Source organism: Fukomys damarensis, unplaced genomic scaffold (assembly GCF_012274545.1).
Source record: "Fukomys damarensis isolate Sample0158 unplaced genomic scaffold, DMR_v1.0_HiC HiC_scaffold_2, whole genome shotgun sequence".
Lineage (NCBI taxonomy): Eukaryota > Metazoa > Chordata > Mammalia > Rodentia > Bathyergidae > Fukomys > Fukomys damarensis.
The window spans coordinates 24,287,150-24,305,741 of record NW_022900914.1 but is presented as its reverse complement, the minus strand read 5'-3'; the positions used below and the strand labels follow the sequence as shown (position 1 = coordinate 24,305,741).

The following is an 18,592-nucleotide window of genomic DNA, read 5'->3' as shown; positions in this document are numbered from 1 at the left end:
GGAAAAAAAAAAAAAAAAAAAAAAAGTATGAATACCAGAGGCACTGTAGAAGATGAAGTTGAATTTCCCTGAGTTGGAAGGATCCCTCCTCTGTGGAGCTCTTCCAGTCTCATGGCTTTAAGGACTGTCAGGAGCACCAGGCTCCTAAATGTGGTATGCCCTTAACCCAAGGCATACGTATATGCTTGAGATGCATAATAAGTACATTCATCATGGGGAGTGGATACATACATATTGCGTCTTAGTCCTTTTTAGTTCTCTTTCCCCTCCTATCCCTTCCTTCTCCCTCCAATCCTAGGATTTCTTCCCATCTCTAAAAGGTCTGCTTCCCTGTTTTCTGTCATCTGTCTTTTATTTTTCTCTTTATTTACACTTTGAGTTTCTCATATAAGAGAAGCTGTGTAATATTTAACTTTGTGTGCTTGATTTATTTTGCTTTGCATTATGGTCTCAAGGGGCATAAAATATATCCTTCTTTATGGCTGAGTAATACTCTGTTGTGCCCATGTACTACATTTTCTTTATTCATTTATCTGTTTGTGGACATATAGGCCATCTACAGGATTTAGCAGTTGTAAGTTGTGCTGCTATAAACATGGGTGTGCATCTGTCACTGTAATACTGTCTTTAACTCTTTAGGGAACACACTCAGAAGAGCATTTCTGTTTTTAGTTTTGTTTTTTGTTTTTTTGTTTTTTTTGAGGAATCTCTATACTGATTTCCGTAATGGTTGTACAAGTTTACATTGCCACCAAAAATGTAAAACGGTTCCTTTTCCTTACAACCTCACCAGCGTTTATCATCTTTTGAGTTTGTGATATAGCCATTCTTTGTGGAGTGAGATGGAGCTTGCATTTAATTTGCATTTCTGTAATGGCCAAAGATGCTAAACATATATTCTTATACTTATGAGCCTTTTGTACTTCTTCATCTGTGAAGCACCTGATCATTTCAGCTGCTTATTTTTTGACTGGGTCGTTTTTGGGGAGGTCTGATTTTTTTAATTCGTTATATATTTGAGGTATTCATCCTTTTTCTGAGGAGTAGCTGACAGAATTTTTTCTCATTCTGTAGGTTGTCTTTTCATTCTGTTGGTTGTTTCCTTTGCCATACAGACACTTCTTAATTTGATATAATCCCATTTGTTTTTTCTTCATATATCTTTTGCAGTTGGAGTTCTATTCAGAGTCAGTCTATGCATCTATCTTTAAGAATTTTTATTATTTTGTCTTCACGCAGATTCAGTGTTTGTTTTAATATTTAATTCTCTGGTCCATTTTGATTTTACTTTAGTACAGAGTAAGAGATGTGAGTCTAGATTCAGTCTTCTGCATGTGTGTAGCCAGTTTTCCCAGCAACGTTTGTTAAAGAGTCTGTCTTTTTTTCCCAGCATATATTTTTGGCTCATTTGTCAGAGATCAGATGGCTAGATATGCCTGAGGTTCTTTCTTTATCCTCTCTTCTCTTCCATTAGTCCACATGTCTGTTTATGTCCCGATACTCTGCTGCTTTTATCACTGTGGCTTTGTGATATAACTTGAAATCTAGGAGTGTGATGCCCCTTCCCTTGCTCTTTTACCCAAGATTACTTTTGCTATTCTGTGTCTCTTCTGGTTCCACATAAATTTTAGAATTGTGTGTGTGTGTGTGTGTGTGTGTGTGTGTGTGTGTGTGTTCCATGAAAAATGTTAATATTTTGATTGTGATTGTATTAATAAATATTCGGGTTTGGTAAGTGGCCATTTTGACAATATCGGTATTGCCTATCCAGAAACGGAGGATATCTTTCCATTTTCTGGTATCTCTTCAATAGTATAGCTTTCCTTATAGAGTTCTTTTACTTTTTCAGTTAGGTTGATTCCTAAGTATTTTAGGCAGGGGGAGCTTTCATGCATGAAATTACTTTTCTGACTTCTTTCTCAGCAACTTCATTGTTGGTATGCCAAAACACTGTTGATTTTTATGTATTTATTTTGTATCCTACTTTGTCAAATTTGTTTATTAGTTCTAGGGGTCCTTTGGTTGAGTTTTTTTAGGATCTTCTGTGTTAGGGATCATGTCATCATTGAATAAGGATAGTTTGGCTTGAAGCCATGATACCTCCATTAGTAGTGAGTTCTTTCTCCTTGAACAACTTTTATACTTCACAAAGTGCAGTAAGTAATTATTTACCTCTGTTGTATTATCTGGGAGTGTAAGCTTACCCTTCATACGTTTGATTGGCTCTTTGAAGCGTAAATCATCACTATTCATTTTTATGTTCTTTGGGCCCTACCACAGTGCTCTACATATGCCACATGTTGATAAAGGCATCACCAACAGGATCTATAATACTGGAACAATAAAAAGTACAAAAAGTTAAGGAACACTGAACTGATCTTAGGGGTCAGGGATCCATCTTGCATGAGGTCAAGAAAAAGAATAATAGGTTAAGGTTATTTAATAAACAGCTTTCTTTTGATGCAACTCTTAGTATTCTATCCCACACATCCATAATAGACTTGAATGGTCAAAAAAATTATGACATAGTAGGGTATCGTAATTAAAGTGAATCTCTGAACCTTGCTGATTATCCTCATTCTTATAAAAGAAGTAGTGCATCTGAAAATTTGGCACCCAATTTGCTGTGCTAGTGACAATTAAATTTAAATTTAATAGGACAGTGATCACAAGAATCAGGTTTACCTCTGTATTTCCAGTACCTAACAAATGGTAATATTTGAAAGAATAAATGATAGAAATTGAGGATGAAAGATGAGTATATGGAAGAACATAGGAAAAGGAACTACTCAAGAATTGAAACTTTAATAGCATAAAATTAAATGTTTAACTTTAATCCAAAAAAATTTTTATGTGGTGTAAACTGACTGAGATTAAGGAGATTAATACAGTCTCATAAGCAACACTGTGGATGAACATCTAGACTCTCTGGAATATCGAGATCCTAGATCATATGGACTTTCAGAATCCCGAGTGCAAGGAAAGGATTTCAGGACTTCTTCAAATTGAATCCTACTGCCCTTCACAGAGTACCCAGTCCTCAGGTCTCCTCATGTTTAGGTGGGAAAGGCAAAGACAGTCCATGAAAGAGGAGTTTTCCCCATTTTCTTTTATCCAAAAATCATTGTCCACGTGTAATTTCATTACATTAGCTCCTATAAGCCATAAATAAAGTTACTGCTACACTACTAGTAGATGGAGGCCCAGATACAGCCTATGTAGGGGTTACCTCCCCCATAACCAGGCCTCCTGTCTTTTTGCCCTACCATTTTGGTTGGTCTAGAGAGCCAAGGCATATATCCAATTTCCCTTTTTATGAATAAGGTGCCAGGAGGTAGTGCTTTGTGCTACAGATGATGCTGATTTGTACGTGTCACAGTGAGACCTGGCTCTCCTCCAAAGAATCTGCTGCATTAAGAATTTGATTCATTCCAGATAGTTAAGCTTAAAAGTCATTGTGTTCCTGATTTAACTTGGAAAATGCCAAGAAATTTAATGTCAACACTGTCACTCAGCACTCATTTTGTTAAAGCATTAGCTAGTATTTGTTGTTTCCATTTTGGCTATTAGGGAGAAATTTCGCAAGGACTAGTTTCTAAAAGTGGTTAACAGCTGGTGAAGCAAGAATGTGGTATGTAGTGCCATTCGGATGGACCACATAAATGTATAGCAAGGGACAACTAATATCACTATTCTACTGAGTTTTAGTACTAGGGTGTTTCCCTTGGTATTACTGATGTGCCTCTTTCTGACTCTTACAGTCAATGCAATGTGTATTTTTAGAGAGTAGACAACTATAAATTTAAAATTCAGTTCTAAGACAGGAATAATCACATAAATCTGGCAAAACCTTTACTTAGGGAAGAGATAAATTTCAGTGCCAAAACCAAGCAGTACATCTTTGATTTACTAAAAATTTGTGTCAAAATTTTAAGACCAGAATTAACCCACCTGATACACAAGCATTCCCTTATGAGACAAGTGCATAAAAGGATCCTAACTAGAACCCCCTTACCTGGAGGTGGTTGACTTTGGGGTAGCTCGAAGAGATCCTGCCTTTCAGGCCCCTGTCATGGAGCTTTGAAATGAGTCAAATGGAATCGTGATGAATAGCTAATACCAAAGACCCTGGGTGAGAGAGCACATCCCAACTTTGTACTCTTGCCCATTCCTGCACAAGGACTTCGCATTCCCCAAACTCCTCTTTTAGAATTGTCTTTAGCTTTGCTACCTTCTCTCCAACCTTACCTTGCTGCCCAGAAGGGAAAGACATTTTCTAGCTAATAAGCAGATGTGATAAGAGCAGAATTTCAATTGGCTTTGTTTAAGGGAGAGAAAAAAAGGCAGAACTAAACCCTGTGAGGCTCACAGATTTGCTATTCATGGTTTCAACTGTGAAGAACCGGAAGAGCCAGGGCTTGTCATTTGTATTTTTTCTGCGGGTGTGTCCCTTAGTTTACTGAGTATGTGGACCACACTCCCCACATGTAAAATTCACACAGCTCTGTTCTGCAGTGGCATGCCACCTAACTCCTATGATGCTAAAAACATGTTTCTTTGTGAGGAGTGTGCCTGAAAAGAAACCCAACTGCACATGCTGTAAAACAAACAATGATTAGGTAAGTAGAGCAAAGAAGAGAATATTTACAAAGTTGTAAGATCTCAAATTTTTCTTAACTTACCTTACAAAGAGCTGCCAGTATTTGAACAAAAAATTAAGGCACAATCATCACTGGCTTTTGATAATCCTTTAATTTAGGATATGTATCAATTAATTATCATGCACTAACTTCTATTAGAGATACGATTAGACAATATTAGATTGCCTTTTCATTGAGGTATAGCATCATACAAGAGAGGCCAAATCTAAAAAATAAAGATGTTAAATATAGAGATTACTAAAAGCAATTTTTCTTTTTGTTTTTATTGTTGATAGTTAAAACCTGAACATCTAGTTCCCAGGAAATGATATTCATCATATTTTCAGCAGTGCTCTCACAAAAGAGAAAAATGATAAATGAGAATCCACCCACTTGAGAATTAGATGACCAGGCTATTAGGTTCTGAGGAATTGATTGTCATCTAATGTCTTACGCTCTGTTTGAACACAGCCCACACCAAGTTTCTGACAAAACTAATAGAGGACTCTAGGAAGTTCAAGGACCTGAGACTGTACTTATGTATTTGCTAGCTTAGTCTAGAGGCAGTGTGCATTGTTGACTGCCAAGATTCAGATCATGGCCGTTTGACCTCAGAACTCCTCATTTCTTGTCTATCTCATACAAGTACAGGGGTTAATGTATACAGAAAGCTCAGCTCCTGGGACAGCATAGCTATTATCATTATTGCTGCTATTTTGGTTGTGATTGATAAGGGGCTGGCAGGCTGAGCCATAAAGGAAAAGTTACATCTTCTCCAGGGAAAAATGTGTCGTCTCGCCTTTTGATCTTGATGTAACTTGGGGCATTTAACATTCACAGTTGATGTTCATACTAGCTGTGGAGATTGGAGAACTTTCAGGTTTCTGTCCTGCAGATCTAGAGGAACCTGTTGGTACTCAGTGGAGGAGGAGTGAGTGGAAGTTGCGGGCCATTCAGTCTCTTCCATCTCCAGTGTATTTATTTGCCTGCCCTTCTCCTGTCTTCTCTTTCTCATGTTTAGACTATTCCGTCTGGAGCCAGAAATGCAGGAGGGTATTGATTCAGTCTCCCATTATCTCGTCTTTCCCTTCCTGTCCCCAAGCCAGCTATAGATTTTTGTCATAGCCTATCTTTTTATTCTCTCTTGAGTTGCCATAAGCAAGTTACCTTACCTGAGTTGCTCACTTTTTAAATGGAGTAACAGTATCTGCCCATTCAGAGGACATCCAGGGACATAATGAAATGAGGTTAAGCATTTTTGCATTTTTTGACAAGTTGGCATTTGTCATTAAAAAGTCTGTTTCCTAAGGAAAAATGACGTTTACCTGTAATATATGGCCTTTATCTCCAGCAGTGCCAGAACTTTGATTTCAGACCTTCTATTTCCAGCTTGTGTGTTTTTGAATACTTTATTTGCCCTTCTCTTTCAAATAGTCACAGGCACTAATCCACATTATGGCTTTACAGGCAGTAAATTAAATTATATTAATTCTAAACACAGTGTTTTTGAGCTGTGGCGAGTCTGCAGCCTTTGAAACCACTAACTTAATTTTGCCCCACTCTTAGTAACTCAAAAGAACCAAAGATTTTTCCTTGAAAATTTAGTTTAAAAAATAATAATAAATGGCTCCCAGGCAGTGGTTCTGGGTGCCAAATTTTATCTGAGATCTCAATCTTCTGTCTGCTTTGAAAGTCTTCCAAAATAAGGAGGTAGAGGTGCTGATGAAGATGTGATGTATTATAACTTTTACCTTAGCCACAGTGCTGTGGTTTCAGCTGTGTGACTTTGGGCTGGCCACTTAGCTTCTGTGAAGTTTGGGTCCCTTTTCTTCAAATCTTTATCTACAGTACATTTTTGAGAGAATTAAATGAAATCATCTTTATTGAGCATAGTCTTAGCATCTGTTCATCTGAACATAAAACCCTGCCTCTCGAAATGCAAAAATATAAATGTAAATTCTTTATTTCAATTACAGTGTCATTACCTAACATTGGACTGTAGCTCCTTCAAGGCAAAGACTCAAAAGATTTATCAAATAAAGCAGCACATTCTTTTTTTTTTTTTGGTACTGGGGATTGAACGCGGGTCCTTGCGCTTGCAAGGCAGGCCACCAAACTGCTGAGCTAAATCCCCGGCCCTCTAAATTATTTTTAATCAGCCTCAGCATTTTGTTACATTCCTTTTAAGAGCTTTGATTTTTAGTAAATCTTTATCATTTGAGGTAGGGGGATGTATATGTAAAAACAACCAGACTCACTGGAGAGAAAGTGATCAACCTGAGTTCTCTTGGGTTATTGACCCCCCCTTCCTCTTTTGTGTGTGTACAGGAGGGGTATGGAGACATTTTAAAAATATGAGAAAACAAATTTTCTAAATATCACTTATAAATTTATTTCTAAGGCAGTTACTAGAACAGGAGCTTAGACACCTTCAGAGCAGCAACAGCATTTCAGCACAAGATAACCTTCATTATTGTGCATTCAGACTCATTTGCTTTTAAAATTGTGATAATTACACAGTATATAATACATTGTGAATTCAGAAATAACCATTGCTACTTATGACATTGGTTATTACCCTGATCTTATATGCACTGATGTAACTTTATGAACACTGGCTTCAGCTATTTCTAAAAGGAAAATCATCCTAAATCTTTAACCTTTAGAAGATTTCTATGGAAGGACATTTTAACTGGCACATTTTGTTTTTAAAACAAAGTAGAGTCCGTATACTAAATTGCTAAAGAGTATAAAGGTTAAAATAAAACAGCTTACTAAGGACATGTTCTCCTACATGCAATCAGTGCAATGTGGAACAAGTATCCAGTTTCTGTGCATATTTAATAGACCCTTGGAAAACATTTAGTACGCTCTTCAGAAGTTAAAAGCAGGTACCGTCTAATGCTTACACAGCAAGCCTAATGGAAGAAAAGCCCACATTCTTTGATCCACCACGGCATCTTCCTGTTGGTTCTTCTTGGTTATTTTCTGCTATTAATCAGTATTAGGCATTCCACATGGTACCAAGAAACAACATTAAAGTGCCCTACCCTAGCCTAGATAACTGCACACCATTCAAAATTACTCTCATATCATCCTGGAAGAGATTTTAGAACAAGCACATCACTCTCTTGGAAAGGCTTAAACTTTGAAAATATTTACCTGTAGTGTACTAGTTTTTAAAAGCCAGTTCACTATAGGTTTTTAAGAAGACATAGTTGCTCTTTCTGTGGTTAATTAAATGCTAAGGAAAGCCATTTAGATATTACTTTCATTAGCTATCTACTAGCTTCATGGGGCCTCTAGAAATACACTCTGAATTTACAGTTACTTATGGGTTTTGCATCAGCCCAGATTTTGAAGAATTTTGGTCAAGTCCAGTGTCTTGTCTTAACAAGGAAGTTTGAAAAGTTTCTTTGATGGTGATTAAAGTGTAGTTACATTGCTGTTGCTTTGATTTGGCTGATGGAATGGCAGCTGTGGTAAAGGCAGCAGTCCTGCTTCAAGCTGAAGAACACTCGGCTGCATATACCGGTGCCATTCAGCTCCCCTGCAGAACCTCCTAGGAGGAGCAGGGTCTTCTGCTTTGCTACACTTGAATTTATAGACAGTCTTTCATGTTAAGAGCAGTAGATTTGAAATGTATATAATATCAAGTATTTTTAGAGTAAAATATTATTGCTGAACTTTTCATTTGTATCCCACTACTTGCCCTACAAATCACAGTTTAAAATGACAAATTTCCTCGTAGCGTATAAGATCTATTTTTAAATCACTGAACTTCTCCCTGTATTTCAAATTTTGACCTGAGCTGTCTGTTCCTATTCATTTTCAAGATCTCTCTTCTCCTGCATTTAATTTTTTTGCTTATTGATGAAATTACTGTACAACTGAGTAAAAGCAATGGATAAAAATTAACAAGTATGAAAGTGTCAAGAGTGGGTAGGCAAGAACTACTTTGCCCTTATAGGTTCTTGGTGGAGTTATAAGTCATGTGTTTTGCCCACAAAGCACATGCTAATATTAAGTTGTTTTTAAAGTGATTATATTGCATCCCCATGGCTCTTCTGTGCTCTGTGGGGTATCATGTTGCTTTAATGTAATGAATGGGCCCTCAGCCCCTAAATCTCCATGCTGGAAATGATTACATAAAACTGAATGGCTATGCCCAAAGTCTTACAGATCTTGAGAATTTCTTCTTCTTTGAGAGAAAAAAAAAAAAATCCTACAAAGATTTTTCTGAATTTTTGAGGGGAAAAGCCCTTCATTTATAACAAGTTTCTGTTGAAAATATCAGCCTCTTTTAGGTTACATAGCTATCTGTTTGAAAAATAAGCATTATCTCTGCTGCAAGATCTGTATTTTAACTTTGTGCAGATGTGTGCTAAAAGAACATGATGTGCTTATTTGTTGCATTTATGCTACTTTCTTACTTTATGTAAGATGGATGAAATTACATATTAAATAAAAACAGCAGCTCCAACAGCAGTCCTTAGCAAACTGCAAAAGCCTTCCAGAGACAGTAGAGTGAGACTGATTTTAGTAACTCATTGACTTTGGAGACACTTGTCTACTTAAAAGCTTGTATATTTGTGGGATTTACTGTTAACTGTCTGATATTTAAAAGTAATCTGCCATTAAATTATGTTGGTAAAATATTACCAAAAGTAGTGTGTTTTCTATCTTCACCAAATATAACACATTAATTTTTACATGCCTTTAGTTACATGGATACCTTGTGTGTGGCATGAAACTCCAGCTAGTGGGAATAGCTGCATGGCTCTGGGCAAGTAATCTAAACTCCCTGAAGCTCAATTTTCCTTTTCTGTATAATACAACTACCTTTTAGGATTACTATCACAATTCAGTGAGAAAATCTTCTTAGTATGATTCCCAGCACAAATTAGTACATCTTCACTTATAATCTGTGTTCCAAGCTTAAAGTATGTTTTTATTTGGTACTTTTGAGCTAGGAAATACTTCATATTGCATATTATTGCTTCAATTCTAAAGTAAAAATTTGGAATACGTAAAGTTTTCTTAGGACATTTAAGGAGCATGTGTCTATTGAGTGACTACTGAGCATAAAGCCTTGCTTCTTTATCCTGTACAGTTGAGTATATTTGAAATCCAGTAAGAAGCAGTCAGTCCCCATGCCATCTGTGACCTTGTTAACTTTAAGAAAGTTTTCAAAATAAAAAAGCACTTACTTTGTTCCACGGTTATTTAAAAATAAGGTTGATCAATATGAAGCATTAAGCTAGGAGTGCAACTGGTTGCTTTTTTACTGGTTTTAGTTACTAGTAAGAATGAAAGTGATACATGAAATAAGCACTCAGATTAAACAGACCAATCTTTTTCTTCTGCAATCAATAGGAGCAGAATTCTGTGCATGAAAGTGACTTGTAGCAGTGAGTTCCTCTCTTGTACACACACAAGCATGCATGCACACTCGCGCACGCACACACACACACACACACACACAGAGTCTTAAGACTCCTAGTGGCTTGCTTGCTGAGTAGATGCTTTTGTTATCGAGGCCAAGGCTTGCACATTCTTTTAGGAAGTTTCTGCATTTAGTCACTTATGTTAATTGTGAAATGCTATTCAAAGTTATGTATTTACAGCCCTTGAATATATTTTTGGGCTTTTTAGCAGATGTTTATAAGCCACAATCTTGAGGATTTCAAAGATGTTCTGTTTAAATAGCCATTGCAGATCAATAAAGCCAAGACAGTGAATACCAATGAAGCCTACTCAGCAGGGCATGAATTATTTAGAATATTGTATAAGGAAGTTGGCTCTGGGCAGAGGTTGTCATGTGTCATCTTCTCTTTCAGTCAAAGCTCCAACAGCTGTGCCCTGTCACCAGGACCCTGTGTGCTGCTGCCCATCATTCCTGACAAAAACCGGCTGTCTCCCTGCCTGCTGGGGAAGCCATGAACACGTAGACACACAGAGACAGTGCCCTGGCCTCTGGTTTAGATGGAAGCTCATTTCCAAACAAGGATATTAAGCATCACTGCATGTCTTTTATTAAACCAATCACCAAAATATATTCTTCAGAGAAATAGTTGGATGCTGGAGAGTCTTTTTTTTTTTTCTTACAAAAAATATGGCTCTAGAAATATAGCAGGATTACAGATTTGAATCCCAAGGAGATGCCCTAGCTAAATGAGAAATGAGAGGGAGCTTTCTCCACTAGATAGCAGAGTATCACTGAAGAGCCCTTTTCTGGCCAAAAAGAAACTTGGAATCACAAGCATTCCTTTTGTGATGATCCAGCAACCTGTCAAGTGGGATATATCCCAATTCTCATTATAGACAAACCTCCAACAGTTTCCTTTTTTTCTTCTTGTATTCAAGAGACATCCTTAGAGGAAGGGATTTGAAGGCATTAGTATCACTATCTGTCTGATTACTGTGTTGACATTTTTAAAGTGCCATTAATCATAGGAAATGGAACTTAATGATGTAGAAAAATACCCAGCCAAGGAATGTCAGGAAAGTAAGGTACAGCCCAGTCTTCACATAAAATTGAAGGGAAGTCATCTTAACCCTTTCTTTGTTTCTTTCTTAACTTATTTCTGAATGCCAAAACTACATAACTGAGAGACAGCTATGAAAGCAAGGGAACATAACAAAAGGAAAAAATATTAGTGTATGTTTGCAGTACATAATGATTACATGTATTGTGGGGAGTTGGTACATGTACATAATACATCTTTCTTCTGTTGTTTTAATCTCCTGCTCCTTCCAGCTCTTGGTGCCCTGCCCATTTTCAGAAGCTCTATTTTCATTATTGCAGAAGGAAAATTTTGAAGTTAGCTAGGGGTTTTGTTTTTTGTTTTTTGTTTTTTTTGCAAATATTGCAGCTATGTAATGTATAAAATGTATAAAGATAATGTTCATATTTAAGTAATATAATTGAGGTCTTGCTTCTATTTTGAAAGAAAATTACTTTTTCTTTCAGATATCCCCCACCTTCTCCTTGTTTTTTGTTATTTTTGTTTCTGGTACTGGGATTGACCCTAAGGCTTCATGCTGAGCACATGCTCTATCACTGAGCTACACCCCCACTTCCCTTCCCGTGTTTGTTTCTTACTGGCTGAATATTCCATGTTCTTGACATAATTTGGTTTTTGTGAGGGTTGTTGGAATCTGAAAGTTATTAGGCTGAAAGTATGGTGCACAAGTGTTACTTCTATCATAGTGCACAGGAGTAAAGATATGACACATGGATAGAGTAAATCGTTTCTCGAAGTTGCCAGTGCTTGATGCATACTTTGCTGGATTTTTCTGTCATAGTTAATTTTTTGCCTGATAGCTGATTTAAATTTAAATGTTTCCTAACTAAAATGTTAGGACACCTGAGTGAATGTAGATAACCTTAACAGAGGAGGGGGGATGATGAGCATTACACTGAAAAATGCTCCTGGTGCTGACTCTGAGGCAAGTGCTTCATTTGTAAAATAGTAGTGAATCTAAGTTAACTCCCTCCTCCTCCCCCCACTGCCTTGTTCTCCCCAATAACTGCCTATTACAGTGTGAGACACATAATAGATTCTCAATAAAAACGAATTGACTGACTAATGATATAGCAATCTAATATGATTGATTTGTAAATCTGATATGAATGAATTTGGGATGATCTGTATAAGGAGATTGGAAAAGAAGTAACATTATTGATAAATATTGGACTTTTCTCTCCATTAAAGATTTTTATCATTCATTGGAGGGACACTGTGTGAGATAGGAAAACTTGAAATGCAGCAAAAAATAAATTCATCTCTTGAAAAGGAAGGAATAGAGAAAGCTGCAGAAAGATTGAAGACAACAGTACACACCTTACAGGTCATCATAGATGGTCTCAGCCAACCTGAAAGCTTTGACTTTCGAACAGGTAAGTTGAACTTGAATTACCTACAGTGTCTGATGTTTGCTTAGCTAATATTGCCTCTTTTGATTCTCCGACAGCTCCATGCCATAATCAAGACAGATCCTCTCATTCTATACATGGTATAATTGAAGCTTAGTAAGCTTTAGGGTCATTATAATTAGTGTGCAGAGCCAAAACTGGAAGCCAGGTCTCTGAACTCCTTCAATGTTTATTTGCTATTATACTACACTAAAATTCATCATACACACACACACACACACACACACGCACGCACATGCATACACACTGTGCATAAAAGCGGCTACATTTTCATGATTCTTTTATAAGCTGTCTTTATGTTCTAGGAACCAGGAGTTCAAGGTAAAGCATTCCATTCACATGCTAAAAAGTGAGTCTTTTTCCTAAATTACAGCTATCCAAGTTTCTGGATTCTGTGTCAATGAGCACATTGAACAAATAAGATGATATCTTTCTGTTGATTTTCTTTCTAATTAAAAGTGCTCTCGGCTTTCAGCACAGGTAGAGGGTGAGAGTAGTATAATAGCTGTAGTTGTTGAGAGCAATGACCCAGTGAAAAAGAATTAAGTTATCAAATAACTTACTTCCTAAGGAAGTTTGAGTAGGAACCCCTGAGATTTAAAAGAATCTGTACACTTGTCTTATAACCACTTTTAATGATTCCATATTTAGAGCCTATCTTGTTTCATTCTGTTAGGCTGTATTGAAGTGGTTAGATATGCTTCTTTAAAAAAGTTTAAGGGAATTTAACCACCCAGCAAGTTTATTGTGCTATCTCTTCAACTAGCCTATAGATTTTGAGTTAAAAATAAAAGTGGGAAGAAAAATACATACATACATACATACATGAGAAAATAAAACAGCCAGTGAATGTGACAGTGAAAGCATCCAGGTGGCCCTTCACACAGAATGGCTGTTTCAACAGTCAAATCCATCTCCTCTTGGAAGTCTTTTGTGTGAATTTCAGGGATATATCTAGGAGGAAAACTTAATAGAGCAGTGATTTTCAAATAGGGTAAAATTTTGGGTGATATGCCTATACAACTACATTAGAGGATTGATAAATAGATGTTAGATTTACTGAATATTCTGGTCTATCTTTATCTGTTATACTGTTGGTTACTTCATTATCCTAGTTAAACTGTAGACTCAAGTCAACACACAAATTATATGGTCAAGTTTACCAACCTCACTAAGAAGAGGGCCTTACCTGAGATGCCCTTTGTTGAACAAAAACACAGGTGCTCTGAGCTCTGGAGTAAGCTTTCCAGTTACCACAGTGTTTACCAGTGTGACAAGTGAAATTTCAAATAGGTCTCTTTAAGCAACCTTTGTAACTGACCTTTGCCCTGGTATAAGTCATAATTTTCAAGATATCTGAGAACCATAATTTTACTATTAAACACATCCCCAAGGAGGAAGGCGGACGAGTTATGCTTTTGAGAGTATAGATGGTATTTTAGATATTTCTACATAAGAGTATTTATGTTAAATCTCTTCATTTTAAGAAGATAAACTATTTCTTTTCTTAATGCCTCATTCATTCCTCATATCCTGTCTTCTGTTTTCTCAATGACATAATCGATTCCATTTTTATTAACACTTGGGTTGCAAGTGAGTTTCCAGAATTGAGCAGTTCATTGGAAGCATTGTGGTGACAATGGACAGAGTACACAGCCATGGTTATCAAAGTGTTAAAGTTTGCATGGTGCACGGAGGATTTTCTGATTTCTCAGTGGCCTAAACTGTCTTCAGGAACATGTTAAGTAGTTTCTGACTCTGATTTTCCATGCAAAATTAAACTAAGCAGCTGATCAGAACCCCTTGAGGAATCTGCAGCAGCTGGACCTCTGCAAGAAAAAGAGGGAGGGAAAAAGTTTCCAAGCATAAAAATAATGCCTTATAGGGCCTTGGAGACCATCCTACCTCTGGCCCTGATCAATGACTTAGTTTCAGTTTGCTTTGACACAGTGCTTGCCCAGTGTAGTATTATGTTACAGTAGGTTTCTTGCTTTTGGAGTTCAGACTTCAGCATCAGGTGAAGTTCTACAAGAATCAATTTCAATTTTATTATATTCTTTTTTATGAAGAAAATGAAAGTTAGGGTTTAAAGGAGGTTTTGTTTTGTTTTGTTTTACAGGAAAGAATTTAGTATTTTCAAAGATCCTGGTTTTAGTATACATACTTGGACTGGGGGAGGGGAGAAAAGAGGTGACCAGTTGTTAATACAAATGTAAAGGATAGCTCTAACAAGTAATCAGGATAAAGCCAACAGCTGTGGGGGAAAAGGAAATGGACTGGGTAGCGGGGAAAATGAGGTCTTAGTAAAAGGAGATCCAAGCATAGAATGTGTTCTTTGTTATCAGAGTCAACACTCAGTAATCCTAGGAAAGGGGGCCAAGGCCAAGAAGACCGTGGATAAATGAAGGCCACAGTTAATCCACAAGCCCCATTAAAACTGTTAGTTCTCACTGTCTACCTTATGAAATGTTTGTTGTTTTGTTTTTGACTACGGTCATAATGACTCCTTGGTGTGCTTTCTGCCCACCTTCTAGGGGACAGTGTCAGTGAGCAGAGAGTTATATAGGGGCATGAGCAAGGGAAGGGGCTGTAAGGAACTTGAGAACCGAAGTCTGAGGATCTTCATCTTTGTGTCTCTAGGACCCAGCAGAGTGCCTTCCCAGAAGGTAATGATAGGAATTTATAAATGTTTGAAGAGTTGAATGGAAAGAAAAGAAGGAAGGTTAGATTCTAGCTGCTCTGGGTTTCTGAGCCATAGAGAATCAAGAATCCATGCATTTTGTTTGGATAAATATATTTGAAATGCACTGGAATTGATTCCTGAGTTACAGTCTTGTGGGAACAAAATCCTCATTTGACCAAATATCAATGTACTTTCTACCAACTTTAAACAACTTAAGAGTCCAGGTACTGAAAATAAAACTCCTACTCTCCTGTCTCCCTGGGTCTCACTTTCTTGGTGTTTGTGATTAGCCTTGTATATTCATTTAGCAAGAATACATTCTCATTATCTGTCACTCCTTATTCTCATGGATAGTACTAATGTTCACATTCCTAATACAGAGGTTGAGGAAAGGAAAGTATTTAATTTTCTTGAATTATTCCTACTGTGTGAGTACTATTTCTTGTAGAATGCATTTTCTCTAAAGGCAGGCCTGTGCCTCCAGCTTCTTTTATATTCCCCCTCAAACCTTAATATTGGTCTGTACATATAATCAGAATGCAATAAATGCTAATCCACTAAATTGTATCTGTGAAGTATAGTCCCTTATTACTTACACTGACTTCCTTTTTCCTTACAGAGTTTGATAAACCCGATTTCAAGAGAAGCATAGTATGCCTGGAAGATCTGCAAGTTGGCACGATTCTGACGGGCAAAGTTGAAAATGCCACTCTGTTTGGGATTTTTGTGGATATAGGAGTGGGACGATCAGGGCTGATTCCCATACGAAATGTAACAGAAGCAAAACTTTCTAAAACAAAGAAGAGAAGGAGTCTTGGACTGGGCCCTGGAGAAAGAGTGGAAGTCCGAGTCCTCAACATTGACATCCCCCGATCCAGGATTACTCTGGACCTTATTCGAGTGCTGTGAGTGTCCTGCTGAAGGCTAGACACTGATTTTATTTCCTTATGTCTACAGATTGACAAGGATAAGTAAGATATCCCTGAATCATAGGTAGCATATGAGAAAGAAATCACTTTATATCGAAAGTATTTTCTGAACATTTTCCATATTCTTTTCTTATGAATAAATAGAAAACCAAATATTTGGTTTCTTTTCTCTTTAAAGAAAGTAACTGGTAGACATCCTTATGTGGCATTTTGTAGTAAGTTTTCTGATCAAAACTTCATTTTTTATTTTTTGTAATTCATCATTGACTACATTTTTTTTACAACAGATTGCCTCAGTTCTACTTGCCAGCGTCTGTCTTCTTGGACCTCGATGGGATTGTCTTGTTGATATGAATTATGCAATGTTTGTTGACACAGTAGGGATGGCAGTACTTCCATTTAATAGATTTCTTTATTATTATCAGGCCTTTTGGACATGATATGTTATTTATGCAATAATCTTTATTTTCCCTTGCTAAGTAAACAAAAAAATACACTAGTGAAACATGTGTTTGAGGCTGTCAAGTGAATGGTTCAGAACATTCCTCTGAAGACTATATGTATTGATCTCTGCAATAAAGTTTTGTGGCTGGTGATGTGTTTTGCTATGTTGATTCAGTGAATGACCCAGAAGTCAATCATGATTGAAGAAGATGTGGTTCATGGACACATACATTGGGGAAGAGGGAAGCCTCTAGAAATCTAGAGAGTGACTTTATTTGACTTAGCTTGTCGTAGAAGGATATATTATTTCTTAACCATCAGGAATAACTTCAAATGAGGATTAAAATGACCACCCTAAAGATTCAATATAGATCTTTCTTGCCTGAGAAGGGGCAAGAAAAACAAGTAAAGGAAGTGACTCTTAATTCTGTTTATTTAGTAGAGATGGTATCAGTGTGACCTTTTAGTGTCAAAGGGATGTGAAGCTCGTATTGGACTGGTAGCTTATCTATTTTGACTTCTGCTGCTGTTGTTGATTTGCCTGATGAAGTTATTTGCATGATTGAGTACTGCTTTTCTGGAAAATAGTTACGGAAGTATAATCATTCCTGTTTATTTGTCTGGGACAGTACTAGTAAAAACCTGTTGTCCTGGCGTCATTTTTAATAGTGCCTCTTTTTATCGTCCAAGTCTTCTATTTGGTATCATATCCTCACCTGCTAATAGTAGTCACTTAAAAAATAGTGACTGACTGTCTATGTCTCATGACAGTGCTACCTGGCACTTTGCTATTCTCAAAAAATACAGCTTTCCAAATTTTGTTTATAGGCTATTTTGATGCAGCAGGCTCCTTAAAAGATGTGCAAGTCAGGTCCTATTCAAGGCCTGTTGTAATTCTGGCAGCTTATTCTGGAACTGCTTTTTCTCTGTTTCTTACTGGTCTTCAACTGACAATGAATCATGATGTTATAAGTTCAAATTCATCTTCCTATTTACTTTTCCCAATATTCTTCATGGTTCATCATTTATAGGTCAGTGATGAGTGATAGGCCCCCAGTGTGATACAGTCTCAGCAGATGTTTTTGGGAAAGAGCTCTTCTTCCCGGGGAACTTCAGACTCAGGAACCAGAGCAGATCACAATGTAAAGTTTTATTGAGTTGGTAACTAAGCTTTCATGGACATGACATTGCACCAGATTGCATAGTTTTATGTATCTCGAACATGGTGGAGGCTCTATAAGGCCAAAGCTGGGAGATGAGGGGCCACGTCTTACTTATCATTGCAAATCTAAAATGTAGTATCACATGTTCTGCCTCTAGTCCTAGTCTACCACTAATCAGTGTGTTTTTGGGCTGGTGTCTTTGCTTCTCTGGGTCTCCTGTCCCAAATTTAAGATGAAGTTGATGATGACTATCCCCTAAATATTTATTGGTGAATTTTTATGTACCAGGCATTGTGCTAGATTCTGACTGTACAATTGTGATAGAAAAATAGACATTTTCCCTGCCATCATGGAACTTAGTCTATTAAGGGGGAGAAAAAGAATCATTAATCAAAGATATATAAAATTATAACCATCATAAGCGATGTAACAGCAACAGCATATTCATTCACTTAGAAAAGACAGAAAAGGTTTCAGTGAAGTTTGACTGAGATATGAAAGATGACCAGAAATTAACTAGAACAAATGGTATGTTGACCTTAAGAAGAGCTGTTTTTCAGTAAATGATAGGAGTAAGCCTTATTGAAATGGGTATGAGAGAGAATAGGAGAGTTAGGTTAGAAGCACTGAATACAAATAATTCAGACAGTTTGGCTATAAAAGAAGAAAAGTAATAACATGATAGCTGGAGAGAGGGAAGTGGAGTCAAGAAAGGATTTTTATATTTCTTTAAGTCAAAAGAAGTAATGTATACAAATGGAAATGACCCAGTAAACCAGAAAATGTGGTATAGA

At 36.9% G+C, this 18,592-nt stretch overlaps 1 protein-coding gene across 3 annotated transcripts in view; it reads left to right on the top strand.

Annotated features, from left to right (window-relative positions):
• Positions 1-16,770, top strand: part of Srbd1 (S1 RNA binding domain 1) — a 207,339-nt gene extending 190,569 nt beyond the window's left edge. For all 3 annotated transcript variants that reach the window (XM_033763887.1, XM_010615762.2, XM_033763886.1), the window contains exons 20-21: positions 12,359-12,543; positions 15,882-16,770. In XM_033763887.1, the coding sequence (XP_033619778.1) occupies positions 12,359-12,543; positions 15,882-16,171 (475 nt within the window). In that variant the 3' untranslated portion in view covers positions 16,172-16,770. The remainder of the gene's footprint in view (positions 1-12,358; positions 12,544-15,881) is intronic.
• Positions 16,771-18,592: the final 1,822 nt, after the last annotated feature.